The 17,143-nt window shown below is 54.0% G+C and overlaps 1 protein-coding gene across 5 annotated transcripts; it reads right to left on the reverse strand.

Annotated features, from left to right (window-relative positions):
• Nucleotides 1–951: 951 nt before the first annotated feature.
• On the reverse strand, nucleotides 952–16,830 carry GTPBP2 (GTP binding protein 2). Of its 5 annotated transcripts, none has more exons than XR_010599813.1 (12): nucleotides 16,562–16,830; nucleotides 11,861–11,887; nucleotides 10,922–11,106; nucleotides 10,406–10,514; nucleotides 9,649–9,846; nucleotides 8,990–9,164; nucleotides 8,091–8,307; nucleotides 7,500–7,635; nucleotides 6,629–6,687; nucleotides 5,528–5,780; nucleotides 5,079–5,243; nucleotides 952–3,511 (listed from the first exon to the last, which is right to left on the reverse strand). XR_010599813.1 is itself a non-coding variant. In XM_042848459.2 (12 exons), exons 1-12 carry the CDS (start codon nucleotides 16,730–16,732, stop codon nucleotides 3,314–3,316), a joined length of 1,812 nt encoding a protein of 603 aa, XP_042704393.2. In that variant the 5' UTR covers nucleotides 16,733–16,827; the 3' UTR covers nucleotides 952–3,313. The 5 variants fall into 5 exon arrangements, 3 of the variants coding, with proteins under 3 accessions (XP_042704393.2, XP_005296355.2, XP_065445302.1); XR_010599812.1 differs by having other exon boundaries at nucleotides 8,091–8,310; nucleotides 16,562–16,827; XM_042848459.2 differs by having other exon boundaries at nucleotides 5,609–5,780; nucleotides 16,562–16,827.
• Nucleotides 16,831–17,143: the final 313 nt, after the last annotated feature.

The raw sequence follows: 17,143 nt of genomic DNA on the forward strand, positions 1-17,143 counted from the left end.
CCTAAAATAGAAAACAGGCTGAGTAAGAGAAGATGCATCCAGTTGCTATCCTGAGGTGTTGGTCAGGATAAGGAAGGGAGGAGACAGGTCCAGCTGGTCACCCTCAGTGATGCACACTGCAAGAATTTCTCCTGCACTTCAATCCCTTCAAGGAGAAACACTGGAGCATTTCCAGTTTTGTTAGTCTCCTCTATAGGGGGTGGAAGGATTAGATTTTTGAAGCAGTAAATGTCAAACATCCATTTCACTGTATGCATCCAGACTGCTGAGAAAATATTTCCATTGATAATCAAAGTTTAGACAGGCAAAGTAAGAAAAATGCTGCTTGAGAACTTAATTCAAACTAGGGCTAGTTACTCTGTATATTTGGACATGTTGACAGTTTGTTTATAAAGCTTTAGCTTTTTGAATCTCAACACCTACGGTCATAAAATAATTAGTCTGAGCCCCTTTCCCCCCCCCCCATTGTAAAAATTTAGATCAAAAATAAAATGCTTAAACATTGATATTATCCGTCCCAATTAAAGATCAGTCTGCCAAGCCTAGTGCTGCAGCCTGCTCTCAGGCTGAGTGGAACATACTCAGCTCCTCTCCCCCCCCCCCCCGCAGTTACATACTGCTTTTAAATGAACATGAGCTGTGTCAAAGCGCCAGTGAAGGTCACATGGTGTCACCCTTTAATCAGACTCCAGGGTGGCAGGAATTTGTGGCTTCTGAGATGCATAAGACACAGCTAGCTCCACCCACTGCAATAAGAGCTGTGCTCAGGGTGACGTGGCTGTCAGCTACCTTAGCCCCACATTGGCTAAGCAGGCAGTGTATGCTTGTAACCAGTGATACATGAAGTCTTTATAGGCCCCAGCACAGATTGTTTACCAGAGGGTAGTAACTGCAAGGGCAGTGGCTGGGGCGGGCTCTGCTCAACCATCCCCCTTCACAACTCAGCCAAGGTTCTTTCTCAATAAAACATCTTTATTCTGTACATTATATATAGATGCCAAGGAAATGGAAACCATCCCTCTGCATTAGAGAATCCAAGACGAGAACAGGGAGCATGAAAAGCATGGCACTGAACAGTCACGCCACAGAAGGGGGGCAGGGGATAAGGTGCTCAGCCCCTCTCAGCTCTTCCAGGGAAGGGGGCAGCAGCAGCTTGAGTATGGGGCAGTGCTGAATGTTACCCCAAGGTCGCTGCAAACAGCGGAAGGAGACACTCGCCCCTCCCCGGCACCATTATTTGTACTTACACAATAACACAAGAAGGGAGGGCTCACTGGGACTCTTCTTCCTGCAGGAGCATATGAGGGGCACCCACTGTAATGGGACCCAGCGCTAAGTGCCAGGGCTGGAGGGGAAGGGTCCCCTTTTCAGACCATCGGAGCCAGCAAAGCAGTTGTGTGCAAGGTGACTGAAAGGGAGAAAAGACAGACCAAGCCTCCCCCAGTGCAGGGTACCGCCGGCAGAGTGAATGCATTACCTCTCCCAGGGAAGAGGCAGTGCCTGCTCATAGCTGCTATTAACAGCAATTGCATGGCAGGCTTGCCCTACAGATCCCAGTCTAAGCTAGGATTCCAACACAGAACATGGTGGGAGAAAGCAAAGGAGCTTCCCCATAACCCTTCACAGGGGAGGAACAATTCTCCACTCCCCGCAGATCAGCTTGGTGAACTTCAACAGCTTGCAGGCAGGAATCCTCACCCCCACAAGGCTCCTCACTACAGCAAGGGCATGGCCTGTGGCAAGGAGAGCTGCTGTGAGGATGTCACCAAATTGGTGGGGGAAGCTCTGCCCATGCCAGTAGCCCCAGCACAGCCTGAGCATTATTGGCAACACCTGGAGCAGAGCCCGTTCCCTGTCCAGACAGCACACCGTGGCTCAGGCAGCAGTGCATGACCAGCTCTGTTCAATAGTCACCAGTGAAATGCAGCCTCGACTACATAACCCTCCCCGGCCCCCTGTTCCCAGCTGAACAGGGCTGACCCTCGGCAGCAGCTGCACAGGCCAATGCTCAGCACTTGTACCTGAAGGGCACAGCTGGGGAAACAGGACAGCAAGTGTTCCATGTCTTCACATGCCTACCGAGCCTCTCTCTGTGCTGGCTCCCACCCGCCCTCCTAGGCACTGAAACTTCCGTGGCAGAGACAAGAAAGGAAGTTTCCCTTAAGTAGAATGAGAGCAACAACAACAAAATCCTTGCAATAGCTGTGTCAGATTGCATCCAACAGTAAACGTCCTCCTGGGCCAGTACAGCAACCCCCTCTGCCTCTCCTCAAGAGGTCAGGCAGGTCCCCGAGGAGCAAGCTGGGCTGCAGCACAGACTGATTGCAACAGGGAAATCCATCACTAAGCACTGCCATGAACTCAATGACGGAGACGTCCCACAGGGGAGCTTAGTGGAAGCAGATCCAAGCCCAGGTGTGGGCCCAGCTCTGGTCCCCAAAATGGCCTCCTGCTTGGGCCAGCAGGATGCTCAGCTGCTTCAGCGAGCAGAGGACTAGAGGCAGAGACCCTGGCTTCATGCAGGTTCTCCAGGTGGCTGATTGCACTGGGATGTGTGGGGGCAGCCCCAGCCACCCACAAGACATGAGCACTAGGATGGGCATGGGGCTCAAGTCACCATCTGGCAAGGGCTAGTCTGGGAGGAGATCCCTGTTTGTGCTGGTTTGGGGAAGAGCTGGGACAGCCAAGCAGGAGCCACTGAACACAGAAGGGGGCACACGAGGGATTAAAATCAACCAAGATTAAAAGGGCTAAAAGTGTCCTGAACTTTTCTTGAGTTCCTATGGTGTGTGAATCCGAGTTTAACCAAGTCTCTGCACTCTGGGTGGCTGGGCCTCCTATGCCGTCCCAAAGGTCTCTGCTCTGGAGGGAAAAGCCTGAGACGGGCACACACAGAATGGGTCAGGCCCAATGCTCAGAGAGCTGCAATGGGACTGATCCTGAAACAGAGGTGGCAGCATCCCTTCATTGCTGCTCAGCACCTTTGCACCACACCAGCCAAGAACTTCTCACCAAAGTACTGTAAACAAAGCCAGGACTTGCCTGTCCAGACTAAGGCGGCCTCTGGTCTATTGTGGTGGAGGGCAGGATAATGAAAGTAGCAGACGATGCAGAGACAACATGCTTAACTTGCCCCGTGAGGGGTACTGAACAAAGGGAGATCTCCTGGGCTCCATCCTCACAGTGTGGAGAGGAGAAGCCAATGCTAGAACCGGACAGCAGCAGTTCCAGTCATGTGAAGGGCAGGACAACTCCCCCCAACTCTCTCTTCCTCCATTGCTGGTGTCTGGAGATCTCACAGACCTAGTGGGAGTCAGAAGGTTAAACGCCCGGGCCCCAGGGTCTCCTCCAGGCCATTCTCTTCAGTGGTGATAGCTTGGAGGTCGGTGACGTGACCGATACCTTTGGTGACTCCTTCACGGAACAGCAGCTTGGCGCCAATCTTTAAGTATTCGGGATGTTTGATGAACCGGAAACGAACAACAGCCTTCTCCCCTGTCCGCAGCTTGTCCTGAGGGAGAGGAGAGGGCAGTCCGCAACAAACAGGAGCCATAGGCGTGCGCACGGGGTGTGCCCAGGCACACCCTAATGCAGGGGTGGGCAAATAGCCCCCCTCTCCCAGCATGGCAAGGCGCGGGGTCTGCGCTCCAGGGCCGGAGCACCCGGCCAAGCACTGCAAGCTGCCGTCCCCTCTCCCGCCTTCCCCCCGTCCCCTGGAGCCATGCCGCCGCGCACGCAGCGCTCCAGGGGCCGGGGCTGCACGCTCCCGCGGGGCAGTGTTTGGCTCCGCGGGGAGGCAGACATGGTCCTCCCTCCCCTGGAGCCATGCCGCCGCGCACGCAGCACTCTGGGGGCCGGGGCTGTGCGCTCCCATGGGGCAGTGTTTGACTCCGTGGGGAGGCTAGGAGCCTCATCTCATGGTAAGGGGTCCGGGGCCAGGAGGGTTGGATAAGGGGTGGGGGCACTCAGGGGACAGGGAGCAGGATGGGTTGGATAGGGGGTGGGATCCCGGGGGGGGTGGTTGGGGTAGAGGGCCTCTGGAGGGGGCAGTCAGGGAGCAGGGGGGGGTTGGATGGGACATGGGAGTCCTGGGATCTGTCAGGGGGCGGGGGGTGGATAGGGGTCAGGGCAGTCAGGGGACAGGGAGCAAGGAGGGTCCTGGGGGGGCAGTTAGGGTGGGGGGGTCCTCTGGAGGGGGTGGTCAGGGGACAAGGAGCTGGGGGGGGTTGGATGAGTCAGGAGTTCTGGGGGGGCTGTCAGGAGGCAGGGGTGTGGAGAGGGGTTGGGGGAGGCAGGGAGCAGGGTGGGGTTGTATGGGTCAGGAGTTCTGGGGGTCCTGTCAGGGGGCAGGGAGCGGTTGGATAGGCGTGGGAGTCCCGGGGGTCTGTCTGGGGGCGGGGGTGTGGATAAGGGTCAGGGCAGTCAGGGGACAGGTAGGGGGTAAGGTTCTGGGGGGGGGCAGTCAGGGGACAAGGAGTAGGGGGGATTGGCGGTTCTGAGGGGGGAAGTCAGGGGGTGGGAAGTAGGAGGGAGTGGATGGGGGCAGGGTAGGGGCAGGGCTAGGGCGGGGCTCCCTGGGTGCACACCCTAATGAAATGGGCTACGCATGCCTATGACAGGAGCATGCCCACCCAGCCCTTTGCCTCCACATCCAGGGGCACTGGGAAGTCCAAGGCAGAGAAGGGAGGAAGAATACTAACAAGATCTCCTCAGTCTCTCCCAGAACCCATTGTTTAAGGTGCCACAACTTGAGACCCTCCCACTACAGTCAGGGCACTACCGCAAAGGAACTCTGACTTCCAGCAAAGAGGTCTGGAGACCAGGGGGGTTACTCCTCTGCCCTGCCTTGCTGAAGTTCCCCAGTGACACTAGCAGGCCAGAGGACACAGGCAGATTCCTGGGAGGAGAGGAAAGGCAGGACCCGATACAAGTGCCATGGCATTAGCAGGAAGGAGAGAAGTGAGACTTCCTAACAGAGGGGAGGGGAGGAGTCCTAATGAAGCTAAGGAAACCTAACAAGCCAGAGCAGGATGGGGTCTGATATGCTGCCAGAACACCCCCGCCGGTGAAAATCTCACCTTTCCATGGATCTTCTCTACGATGGCCGTCTGTCGCACATTCCCCACGTGCACAGTCACCTGGAATCCCTTTCGGAAAGTCGTGGCATGGAAGAGCAGCACGATCTCGGCTTCAAATACTGAGCAGATGGTGGGGTTCATCTCTGGGCTCACCATCACCATGCCCTGCACAACAGCTTCAAGCTCAAAACCCAGACCATCAGGAACAGCCCCCTTGTTGCCTCTGAACCCCATGGCCTTTCCCCCACCAGTCTCACCCATCCCATCCTCTGAACCCTACTTAAAGCTTCATGCATCTATCTCAAGCCTGGAGGCCAACTATCCCACCATTTGAACCAGAATCTGGCAGTAGGACAGGAGTGGGGTGGGGTTTCTATTGGGGTGTGCCTTGTTCCTTGTTTCTAAACTCCCTCCCCTTGAGTTGGAATCTCAGATAGCCTCCTGCTTGCCTGCTCAGGATCTCAGTGGCTGATCAGTCAATGCTGTCGATGTGAGGAGTCCAGCTCCTTGGAGATGGGAGCAAGTCTCACCTTGCGCAGGAGGGAGCGGTCGAAGGGCCCAAGGGCCAGTGTGGCAGCTTGTCCTGCCCGGAGCACACGGCACGCAGAGCGGTTCCGCTGGATGCTGCACACCTTCAGCTGGAGGAACTTGCCATCATCAGTGGGACCGACCACAAGGCTCTCCCCCTCCCTGCAGATCCCACTGCCGGGGGCACAAGAGCAGGACAGAGTTTAACCAGAGACAGAGGGAAAGACACCCAATGAGATTAACCTGCATAGCCTCTCTGAATCCCACTGGAAATGAGTCTGCCTGGACGCTCCCTCCCCATTGTCTAGATGCCCAGCAGAAGGGAGTCAGGATTCCCAGGACTATCAGCTAATGCAGCCCTCTGAGATCCCAAGGGGTCTGACTTCTTAGACACAGGCAACTCAGCCGGTCTCCACCTGCTTTTCCATTCGGCCTGTTCCAGTAGAGGCAGCACAGAGGTGACCTGATGCAGGTCTGGTGCTGGTGCTGCCTGGGATCCCTGAGAGACTGTGTGCACTTGACTAGCCCTGGAATACTGACCAACTGCTAAGGCAGTCCCCACACTCCTACTGGGGCCAATGGAGCAAGCATTGCCCTGAGCAGACCTAGGACTGATGATTTGCTGTCCCTCCTTCCAAACTACCCACCTGCTTCTTGATGAAGGACTTCTGAAAGTCCAGTGAAAGACAACCCTCAGGAGGCCAGCCGGGCTCTAACCACAGCTCTGTCAGAGAGCAAAGCAGCTGCCCAGGGTTCCCACCAACACGTTAGAGCCCTGGTCTGGAGACAGCCTGGGCTGAGATTCCCTCTACCCTGCTCCCCCCAGCCTACCCAGGGGAAGGGTAAATTCAGCCTCCACATTCACCCCCCTCCCAACTTATAGGCAGCTTCCACTTCACTGCGCTGCCCATACAGGATGAATTAAATCCTCTGAGAGATCTGGCAATGCTCAGCCCATGTTCTCCCCTCCAAACCCTAATCCCTCTGAGCCTATCCAGGTCACTACGCAGAGCAGCGCTCACCTGGACAGAGTTCCTCCCACAACAGTCCCCACTTCAGGCACGGTATAGATTTCATCCACCTGCAGCAGGGCAACAAGAGTAAGCTATTTAGACTCACCGTGCAACTGAGAGAGCAGCACTTCAGAACTGGAATGAGCCACCATCCACCCACCATAGGAGGCAGGGAAGCCTTCTCTGCCCAGGGCACGGGGGCCTATAGCAGACCTTTCCCTGCTCCCACTCTTTCCCATTTTGAAGAGTCCCAGAGTGAAGCAGACACCCGAGAGCTCATTATTCAGAGATGTGCCCAGCACATCTCTGGGCACTCAGATACCTGACAGGCTTTTTCGGAAGTAGCACATAGAAGTGGTGCTGGTCCCCTCTATATTCCAACTCCCCATCTTCCTCATTATTCCAGTGGCTCAGCACATTACCTCCCCTCACCCTAGAGATCAACGGTTCTCAACCAGTGGGCCGCATGTGGCCCAATTAGCGCACAGCTGCGGCCCAGGTCAGCTGTGTGCTAAAGGCTGCGGGCTCCAGGCGGCCAGCTGCCTCCCAGCCCGGCACGGCGGGGGTTGTGGGTCCCCACGCAGTGGGGTCCGGGGTCCCTTCCCTCCGCTCCACACCCAGCTCTCCGCTCCTGGCCCCACACGTGGAGGGGTCTCTGGGCAGAGGGCCCTGAGCATAGGGGTTTGTGCGGGGGTTTAGGTGGGGGCACTGCAGCCCAGGTAACACTTCATGGGCTGCATATTCAGCCCACAATGATAAACAGGTTGAGAACCACTGCCCCAGATACAGGGGACCCCAGTACAGCTTGCCCTCAAGTAGGTGCTCAGATGCCATGGTAATGGATGCAGTACAAGAACCTCAGTCTAATGCCTGTATGTACCTGGAACTCTGTAAGTTGCTGCATCAGCTCCTCCTGCTCTTTGCTGTTGGTCAGAGGAGGAAGGATGTTGAGGAAAACTTTTAAGAGATCCAGGTTCTCTCCAGAAACACTGGATAGAGTGAAGATCGGAGTGATGCTGCCAAACACACACAGAAAGGAATGAGCTGGGGGCCACAACGCAGAGCCCATCTTGGGGAAAGTACTTCAAGGAACTGGCCTCCAAGGGGAGAATACATGAGATAGATGGGACCTAGCAGAGACGGCACTATGAGAGCTTCTCCAGAGCTCGGCCTAGGCCATCTGTACCCCAGCCAATCCAGGCTTCCTCACTGGAGCTGTGGCTCTAGGGTAAGCAAGGAACACATTCACCCCACTTTCAGCCACTGGCACTTGCTCCTGGTGCCCAGAAAAGGCCTGGGAGAGGGGGCCATGCATGAGAGGAGCTGAAGGAGTGAAATCTGGGGAGGAGCCAGCTAATGCCTCCTAGAGATGTGGTCTCCTCCCCTGTGTGAACGGTGCTGGTAAAATCCTAAACAGACTAAACTCAGCTGACTCCCCCTGCTCCTTGCAGAAGAGATGAAGGTTCCTTACTTGGGAGACTGTGCAAACTGCTGTGCTGCCGTGACGGCGTCATCGTCCGAGTTCACTAGCAGAGGCAGCTTGTTGCAGCCTGGCTGCTTCAGGATCCGCTCAAGCTGCTTCACTGTCCGTTCCACGGTGGTTTTGGAACACAAGTCCACTTTGCTGACGACAATGAAGAAGGGAACCTTGAGGGCCATGGCCAGGCCCAGGTGCTCCCGCGTGGTACCTGCTACAAGAGACAAGGGAGAGCTCAGCTAAAAGGAGCATGGGCACCAAAGCCACCTGCTCACAGGATGCCAGCATCTCCCAGCCCAAGAAGTGCCCCATGGGCCCATCATACAGATGAGGATGGAACTGTGTCACCCCACCTGCTCAGCATCTCAGGCAACGGCAAGGGGGCACAGCTTTTTAACCATCATTCCAGAAAGACAGATGAGGGCTTCTCTGGGCCCAGGCACCTGCTTCTGCTCCATTAGGACCCAGGAATTTCTCTCCAGAAGCTAACGGATTAGTAGGAAAAGTGGCTTTCCAAATGGATGGGGAAGGTTCTTGTTTACTTCCTTTAAAGAGGCTTTGGGATCCAATATACACCACTAATATATCAAGGCGATTTTTCCCTGACATGCTCAAAATGCCCTCAAATGCTACCCAAAACTTTCCTGTCCTGGACACCACCCTCAGCAATAAAGTCAGAGCTCAGGTACCAATGGTGTATGAGGCAGCCAAGTTCCCAGCCACAGCTGCATTGGAATCACTGGGATACAGGGAGTCAGGAGGGAATTGGAATCAGTATCTTCTTTTCCAACTACAGTCACCCATTAGCCAGCATCTACCACTCTTCAAGTGCCCTTAGAGCATCCTGCCAGACCCTCTGTGCATTCCCCCAGGCTGGGTCATGGTGCACTTACCGATGCCGGTGTTGGCGCTCACCACCAGCATGGCAAAGTCTGGGCAATAGCTGGTGAGGCCGAATATGGTGGTTTTCAAGTACTTGTGGTGGCCAGCCAGATCAATGAAGGTGATCATCTTGGAGGAGCTCTCACAGATCTCTTCTGCCGTCCGTGAGTCACTGTAGTTCACCACCTAGGGAAGAAAAGGAACCAGAGACTGAGGTATGGGGTATGCAAATGAGGAGGCAGAGAGGGGAAGAGACGACCCCAACCATACCAGCTCCATCTGAACAGAAACAAGTGCCAGAGAGCTTGAGACTGCACCTAGAAAGGGACTACGCCCGACTATGCAGGCTGTTGTAGCTATATTGTAATGTCAACCCTGTACACCACTAATCTGGAGGCAAGAAGCAGGACATCAGAACAGACACCTGTTCCAACTGGACAAGCAACACCTTCTCCTACCACCTCTAATTACAACTTGATCACTCCTAGGCTCTCTGCTGCAGCAGCAGAGGGCACAGAACTCCTTTGTTGCTGTTGAGTCAGTCCTGCTCTGCCCACTGCAGTGACAGGCAGCACAGAGCCAGGAGGGCAGTCATGTTCCTGCCACTCCTCATAGGGAGTTGGGTCTGTCACTCTCTCCACACTGCTGCAATAGCACGCAGGCTCCATACCTCTCCTTTGCTGTTGAAGCCAAGGATCTCAAAGCTGATGCTGGATGTTCTCCCTGACTGGATCTCATGGAGGTGCCGGAAGAGATTGAGGCGGGCTCTGCCCCGCCCATTATCCAGCTCACCCTGGGTCAGGACACCCAGCAGCGTCGACTTCCCTGAATCCACATTCCCGAGCACAGCCACTCGCAGGTCTAGGAACTAAAGGAAAAGAGTCAGAGCAGAGAAATCATGGGGCCACCTGTTCCTGGTGCAGGGACACCACCCCACAGGCATGGGTGGCACGTGCTCACCCCATGTCAGCAGATATGCCCCACATGTTCCCTCCAGAATGGGCTGGGATCGCTAATCAGCACAACTTCTTTTCCTATGCCAGGCCTATGACATCACAAAAAGGACATCTACACACTTACTGCAATACAGATGCCACATCACTCCCCAGTCTCCACATTGGGATGGATTATAATTGGTGCTGTAGAGGTGAAAGGCTTCATATCTCATTTCTTGACCCCCTGAGCCAGCCAATCTCCCTTGTCTGGGGTGGGTTGCAGCTGGTACCCTGAAGATGAATGGCTCTGTCCCTCAGCCCCATTTTCGTAGCTCTTTAAAATGTGCCCTGTGAACTGTTCTAATGTGAAGTGGTTCCGGGGGAGGGGTTCCCATCTCATCCCAAAGGGAAACCTCTTGAATGGAGTCTGGGAGTCTCCAGTACCACAGGACTCCCTGATCAAGGAGAGCAACCCAGCCAAGGGCTCCCTACCTGCTGGTTATCAGGGACTTTCCGGACAAGAACCTCCGTTATCTTCCTGGGAACATCACTGTCATAATCTACCTCGCGCTCCCGCAGGATGGTGATGTCAGCTCCAACCCTGCAAGGGGGCAAGAGGGAACAGTCTGGGGTGACCTAGTACATGATTGGCCCCTTATCCAGGGCATCACCTGGTTGGAGCATCACAGGGGACCTAGGAACAGGACTCAAACTGCAGGGCAGGCTGGAGGCTCTGAGAGCAGCAGGGCAGAAGCCTCAGACCTTCAGACAAGGGACTCTCTAGCAGCAAAAACCCCAAAGCCTCAGCAAGGCTGGTTTCCCTGGCCTGGGGCCTCTCTGAGTGTGAACTGGAAGAGGTCCTGGGAACTTGTCTCCTAGCCAAGAGCCTTTGATCTACAGACCTTTCAGGAGAGGGAAGGGGAGGAAGACAAAAGAGCCACCAGGACCCTTTGGGGGGTTGCTGAGTTTCTCTGACCCAGCAGGGATTAGTGATCCTGAGAAACGTACTTTTCAGCCATTCGGCGCAATGTCTTGAGGGAGGCACGCATCTCTTCCTCTGACAGGCCCACCAGTAGCCCATTGTCCTCCACGCCGATCTGGTAGACAGCCTCACCCCGGCCTTCCTGCAGCCGCCACTTCATCTGTGTCACCAGGTGCTCAAAGCGATACTGCGAGGGGTTCACCAGCTTCAGCTGCTCGAGGGAGGGAGCGGTTACAATTGCTGCCTGGGGGCAGAGAGAATCACATCTCCCTGGGGCAGTGACTCCCTAACCCTCTGCCATGGAGCAATGGCCCCCCCAGCAGACCCACCTCTGGGAAACACGCTGCGAGTTAGCACCTGCAGAGGAGCCAGTGGAATAGGAGAGAGAGGGTTACAAGAGAGACAAGAACTTCTGTAGCAGAACATTCCTGTATCTTGCAGATGACACCTGAAAACTGGCTGGTATGAGGGAAGCACTGGATTAGGGAGCCAGTGCCATGGGGCCAATGGGGCCCAAACCATTTGTGCTCTGGCCTGAGTGAGAACAGCAGGACTGCCCCAAAATACAACTGGAAAGGACATAAATGGCCCCTGTAGCTCTGGGTCTTTAAGGAAAGAGTGAGGAGGGTGAAGAGACGGGCCTCACAGGGTGGAGAGTGAGCTCTACACCGGTCAGCACATGGGACACAAAACACCTGAGGGGGCTGGGAGGCCCCTCCAAAGTACAGTCACAAGGGATTCTGCACTGCATGGTCTCTAGCATCCAGTTTCTCCCACAGGGTACAGAGAACCCAAAGTGAGATGAATAGTGCCCTACCACAGCCCCCACTCCCAAGGGCGAGGCTGGGATGGTTCCCTTTTGAGTATCCCCCTGGGCATGTCCCCCATACGCCCCCTTTGGTCAATTCATTACAGGGCAACTCTCCAGGAAGAGAATTCCCCTCTGCAATCCCCTAAGGGCTCACCTTGTATTCTATGTTTCCATCTTCTGCCTGGTTAAAGAACCAAATGAGACATGGGTTAGCAACCACCTCACAACCCCAGGCACTTTTCCCACCCCACATGGCTTCCCTAACACCCTGGAGCCCACACACCATTCTGGGTAGTCTGGAATGACACATGGATAATCAGTTGCTGCTGCCAGCTTTGCAAGGAGAAAGAAACCGCAGGGAATTCAACATACATGCTAAGTCACAGCCTCCCTGCCAGAGTTGCAGGCCTCATTCCCATGCCATACTGGAACCTACCACGTGCATGTTGCCGCTGTTTGCTCTACAAAGCAGCTGGGACATTCTAGTATGAATGCTGGGAGGTCAAAATTAAGGGGTCGTACTTAGGATGGACAATCTTTTTAGTGCCAGCAAAAGGAAGTGCCCAGTTAAAAGTCCTAAAGACCTTTTTGTCCACAATAGGCACAGCTCAGGCAGTGGAATGCACAAGCCTCTTAGTTCACCACCCAGCCCTGCCCTGGAGTCACCCCATGTAGGGGTGTGAGGAGAGCTCATTCTCCATGGCCCAGTCAACTCCTGGTGCCTCTGCTGAGGTTACTAGTGATAATGTGTCCTCCTAAGAAGTGGTCCGAGACAGTGGCTCTCAACCTTTCCAAACTACTGTACCCCTCTCAGGAGGCTGATTTGTCTTACGTACCCCCAAGTTTCACCTCACTTAAAAACTACTTGCTTACAGAATCAGACATCAAAATACAAAATGTCCCAGCACACTAGTACTGAAAAGTTGCTTACTTTCTTATTTTTACCATATCATTATAAAATAAATCAATTGGAATATAACTATTGCACTTACATTTCAATGTATAATCTATAGAGCAGTATAAACAAGTCATTGTCTGTATGAAATTTTACTTTGTACTGACTTCGCTGGTGCTTTATATAGCCAGTTGTAAAACTAGACAAATATCTAGATGAATTGATGTACTCCCAGAAGTATGCGTACTCCTCGTTGAGAACCACTGGTCTGGGACACCCCATCCCACTTTATGTTACACAGAGACCATTAAAAGTCTAATGGGAACAGCTTTATTACTTGCTAGCAAGCTGGGCCTGTCTTGGGTCTGGCAACCTGGGGCAAAAGGTTCCACATCCCTCTCCCCAGTCCCAAACCACCCAACTCATGCTCCCCTGATCTATACTGGAACTGGTGACATGGAGTAAAAGGCTCTTTACTCCTAACCGCAAGCCTAAGCCATCTAGGGTCCTCCAACCCTACCAGCATTATACTGCTCTAAAACCTGCATTCAATACAAACGAACCCGAGAACTGCTCCAGCACTGAGCTGGCCTGTCAAAGACTGTCTCACCTTTTTTGACAGTGACTGCACCCACTGCTAAGTGTTCCCCTCCCTGACCTACTCCTCACAGCCACGAGGAAGCAAGTGCTATTGATCAACTCGTGGTAAAACAAACCACTCACTGGTCTGACAGCTCCCGAGAAATATAACCAGGAACTTCCCTGGGCGCAGAAGAGTTTCCCCAGGAGACCAGCTCCAGGCCAGATCATTGTAGGCAGAAATGAAAAGACGCATTAGCTCATCAATTCCATTCCAGTCAAAGCAGGATCCAGCCCCCTGAGAGAAGACATGTCCAATACTAAACTAGATTGTTCACTGATCTCAGTCTAACGATTACAGAGACAGGACTGGGTCCTGCAGGGAGCCAGGGACTCCAGTGGAAAGAGCAATAAACCAGACTGACAGCAGTGTGAAAACCGACCTGCTTGGATTTCAGCTCTTCCTGAACTACAACTGCCCGGCCAATTCGCTTCTCTGGAAATATACAGCTCCCTCTCCCAGCACATGGATCTGCCCATCAAGGGAAGGTAAAGCCCCCTCCCTGCATTCTAACTCAGCCCCTAATCACAATAAATGGCTTATGGTGGCAAAGGGCCAAAGAAGCAAGGCCCTGGGATTAGCAGCTCTGCTCTTAAAGTTGGAGCTGCTTAGCAAGATAGGGGCACTGGTAAGGGGTTCCCTTCTGCCAACCCCTCCCACCCATCAGCCTTTCAGCTCTAGATACTGCATCAGTATCTGTGTTGTCCTCTGAACAAGGGTTTTGTGACTGTCTCATAGGAACTGAGGCTCTAGTCTAGTGCAAGAGGTGCAAGGACAGTAACAAGTCTAGACTTGCTGGACAATGGTGCAGGCAGGACGTTTGGGGACAGGAAGGAAGTGATACTGAAGCCTTAGAGGACTGTCCCTTCTGCAGCTGAAAGGCACAACAGCCAGGTCACTGCAGGGAACAATCCTGTCCCTGAGGATGGACTATTTTGGACTCAGTAGGGATTAGCCTGTTCTAGCATCTCTGTTCCTCATCCTGCCTTGGACAGAAATACCTGTCCCCACCTCTCACTTAGGACTTGGCACCCTGATGTTTTTGAGGATGGTGTAAATATCCTGTGATGAAACACAGTGCCAGACCATCAGTGGTCCACGGCAATCCTCATGCTCCTCAAGCAGTGGTGAGCATCAGCCCCATGCCAGTGGGAATTATCTGAGCTCCAGCAACTAAGATGGCCACTTACCAGACTTGTTTTCACAATGCAGCAGGCAAACCCCATCAGACATGGCACCACCTGCTTAGGAACCACCTCTCACTTTATCCAGGGTTTAGTCTGGACCCTCTACAGGGTGGAATCCCAAACTCAGCAAATATTTGGTAACTCAAATTAGCAGTCCAAGAGGGGTTGGGGGTGTCACTGGGCCTGCTGAGAATGTGTTTCCATAGAACATGGCAGATCAGATCTCAGCAATGGAAGGGAACTGAGCATTTTGGACTGTGTGCTGAGCTGTACAGCAGAACCTATTCCCAAGTCTGTAGCTATCAGACTGCAAGGTGCACCCAAATGGCATGCCAGACAACCAGACTGTGCCCCCCCCAATGCCAGCTCACTAAACACCAATGGAGTTTAAGTACCTCTGTGGGACTGGCAGCACAAGAGAGGAGCACTGCCACATCAGAGCTCTACGGAGGGATTGTCCAGGTGTCTCCCTCCCCAAGAGGCCAAACTGCTTGTATTCATTAATCAGAGTGAAAGACAGAGAAGGCAAAACATGCTAAACAACGCGCTCAGAACGTGGCCAGGGCTGGGAAAAGGATTTAATGTGGCCTCATTAACCAACCAAGCTATACTAAGGCTATGTCTACACTGGCAACAGAAGGACAAGTTTGGTCTTTCAGACAAAAGTTTTGCTGATGACAAGCGCCGGTGCGAACAGCACTTTGTCGGCAGGAGTGCTCTCCGGTGGACAAAGTTAACGCCGCTCGTTGGGGGTGCAAGTTTTTTGTCAGCAGGAGAGCCAACAGACAGCAACTACACTGCGTGCCTTTTAGCAACACGGCTGTGGCAACACAGCCCTGTCGCTAAAAGCTGCATAGTGTAGACATAGCCTAATATTCTAGTGCCTTAACAGCAGATACACACCAACACAATCTCCTCAGTTGACTCAACAGGATCCACCCTCAGGAACTGCTTCCAACCTAGTTAATAATCATGAAAACCTATTATGCTTTTCCACACCTACAAGGGTGGAGGCTAGGGAAGAGACAACAAGAAACTAGGGTCACACACAAAGAGGGGCAGGAATGCCTCTGCTAGGATCCCCAGCTGACCATCATTTTCTCTTACCCAATTAAAAGCCCTTCTCCATAATGTTCCCAAGCCTTAGCTCTCCTGCATCCAGCACATACATTATCTTGTCACTGCCTTACATCACTGAGGCCTGAAAATTTCACTTGCCTGTGACTTTTGGAAGCGTAGCCTGATAGGGAGCGAAGCTATCAACTTACCCAGAATCTAGCCTGTCAATTAAAGTTTTCCTAACTTTTACAGTTGCAAAGGCCCTACCAAATGTGAACTGGGTATAACTGAGGCAGGCAGCCAGCTCCAGTGACTTGGTCACAACTCAGAGCTTCAAGAAAGTGAAAAATTACTAGAGCCTTATTCAGTTTTCCCTACTTCTACTGGAAACCCAGAAGTAAACAAGAACCATATCAGTTTCACTCTCTAGCTGCTTGGCAAGCTATAGCATGAGCAGAGGCAGGCACTGGAATTCTCTGCCAATGGGGGTTTGAGAAGGCTGAAGGTCTCAAGCATATCAGGCACCTACTAGCCAGAGGCTGATATGACAGCAGAGACCGTGTCCCCACCTCCAAAACTTTATCATCAGTCCAGCGGCACTGGAATTGAGATAAGGCCTTTCTGTGACTCCAGGATATAGGACACAAGACAGCTGAACACATAGATCAAAACCCCCAACTCCATATGCAGAATCATAAAATATCAGGGTTGGAAAGGACCTCAGGAGTTCATCGAGTCCAACCCCCTGCTCAAAACAGGACCAATCCCCAGGCAGATTTTTGCCCGAAATCCCTAAGTGGCCCCCTCAAGGATTGAACTCACAACCCTGGGTTTAGCAGACCAATGCTCAAACCACTGAGCTATCCCTCCCTCCATCCCTATGGCTCCTGCTAACACAACTCACACCAATGCACAGCTACAAGGACCCTCTAGCCCCACTAACACCCCCAGCCACTGGAATCTCCTGTCATAACAATGAAACTCTCAGCGCTGCCCATCACCAGAGAGCAAGTGCTAATCAACGAGACGAAAGTTACCCAGAGCCCCGCGCCCCCTCCCCCGGCCCGCGCTCACCTCCGGCGGCAGGTAGGGCGGGTTGTTGGCCTTGCCGCCCCGGTTCCTCCCGCTCTTCTTCTTCCCCTTGGAGCCCCCGCCGGCCCCCGCCCCCCCGCGGCCGCGCAGCGCCCCGCCGCCCCCCACGGGCCGGCAGCAGCCCCCGAACAGCTCCGACACCCGCGAGTCCATCCCGGCCCGGCGCGCCCCAGCCTCCCTGCCCCGGCAGCCGCCGCCGCCCCCCGGCCCCGCTCCCGGCTCCAGCCCTTCCAGCTCCCTCCAGCCTCTGGCGTCAGAAACAGCCGCGGGGCGCCACGGGAAACGGAGTCCGGGCAGCTGCCCATGACTACAACCCCCAGCACGCACCGCGCAGCACAGCAATCTCAGCCCGGATAACTGCACTTCCCGGCATGCATCGCGCCAGTAACGCCTCTCTCTCTATGGGACCTCCTCGCAAAGGCTCACGGGCGCAGCAGTCCCTGCACAGAGAACTACAACTCCCAGGGTCCACCGCGCAAAACGGGGGCCTTCTGCGGAATCCACTTTGAAAGGACTACAGCTCCCAGGCTCCTGGGAGTTGTGGTTTTCCAGTTCATTGAGTGG

Source organism: Chrysemys picta, chromosome 3 (assembly GCF_011386835.1).
Source record: "Chrysemys picta bellii isolate R12L10 chromosome 3, ASM1138683v2, whole genome shotgun sequence".
Lineage (NCBI taxonomy): Eukaryota > Metazoa > Chordata > Testudines > Emydidae > Chrysemys > Chrysemys picta.

Excerpts from the sequence above, each read along its gene's own strand:
- GTPBP2 (XM_005296298.5), bottom strand. The coding sequence starts at position 16,732 with ATGGACTCGCGGGTGTCGGAGCTGTTCGGGGGCTGCTGCCGGCCCGTG. Across the intron at positions 8,311-8,989 it reads GAGCGCCAACACCGGCATCG|CAGGTACCACGCGGGAGCAC; the intron begins GTAAGTGCACCA and ends TGTCTCTTGTAG. Across the intron at positions 5,781-6,628 it reads GTGGGAGGAACTCTGTCCAG|TGGGATCTGCAGGGAGGGGG; the intron begins GTGAGCGCTGCT and ends TGCCCCCGGCAG.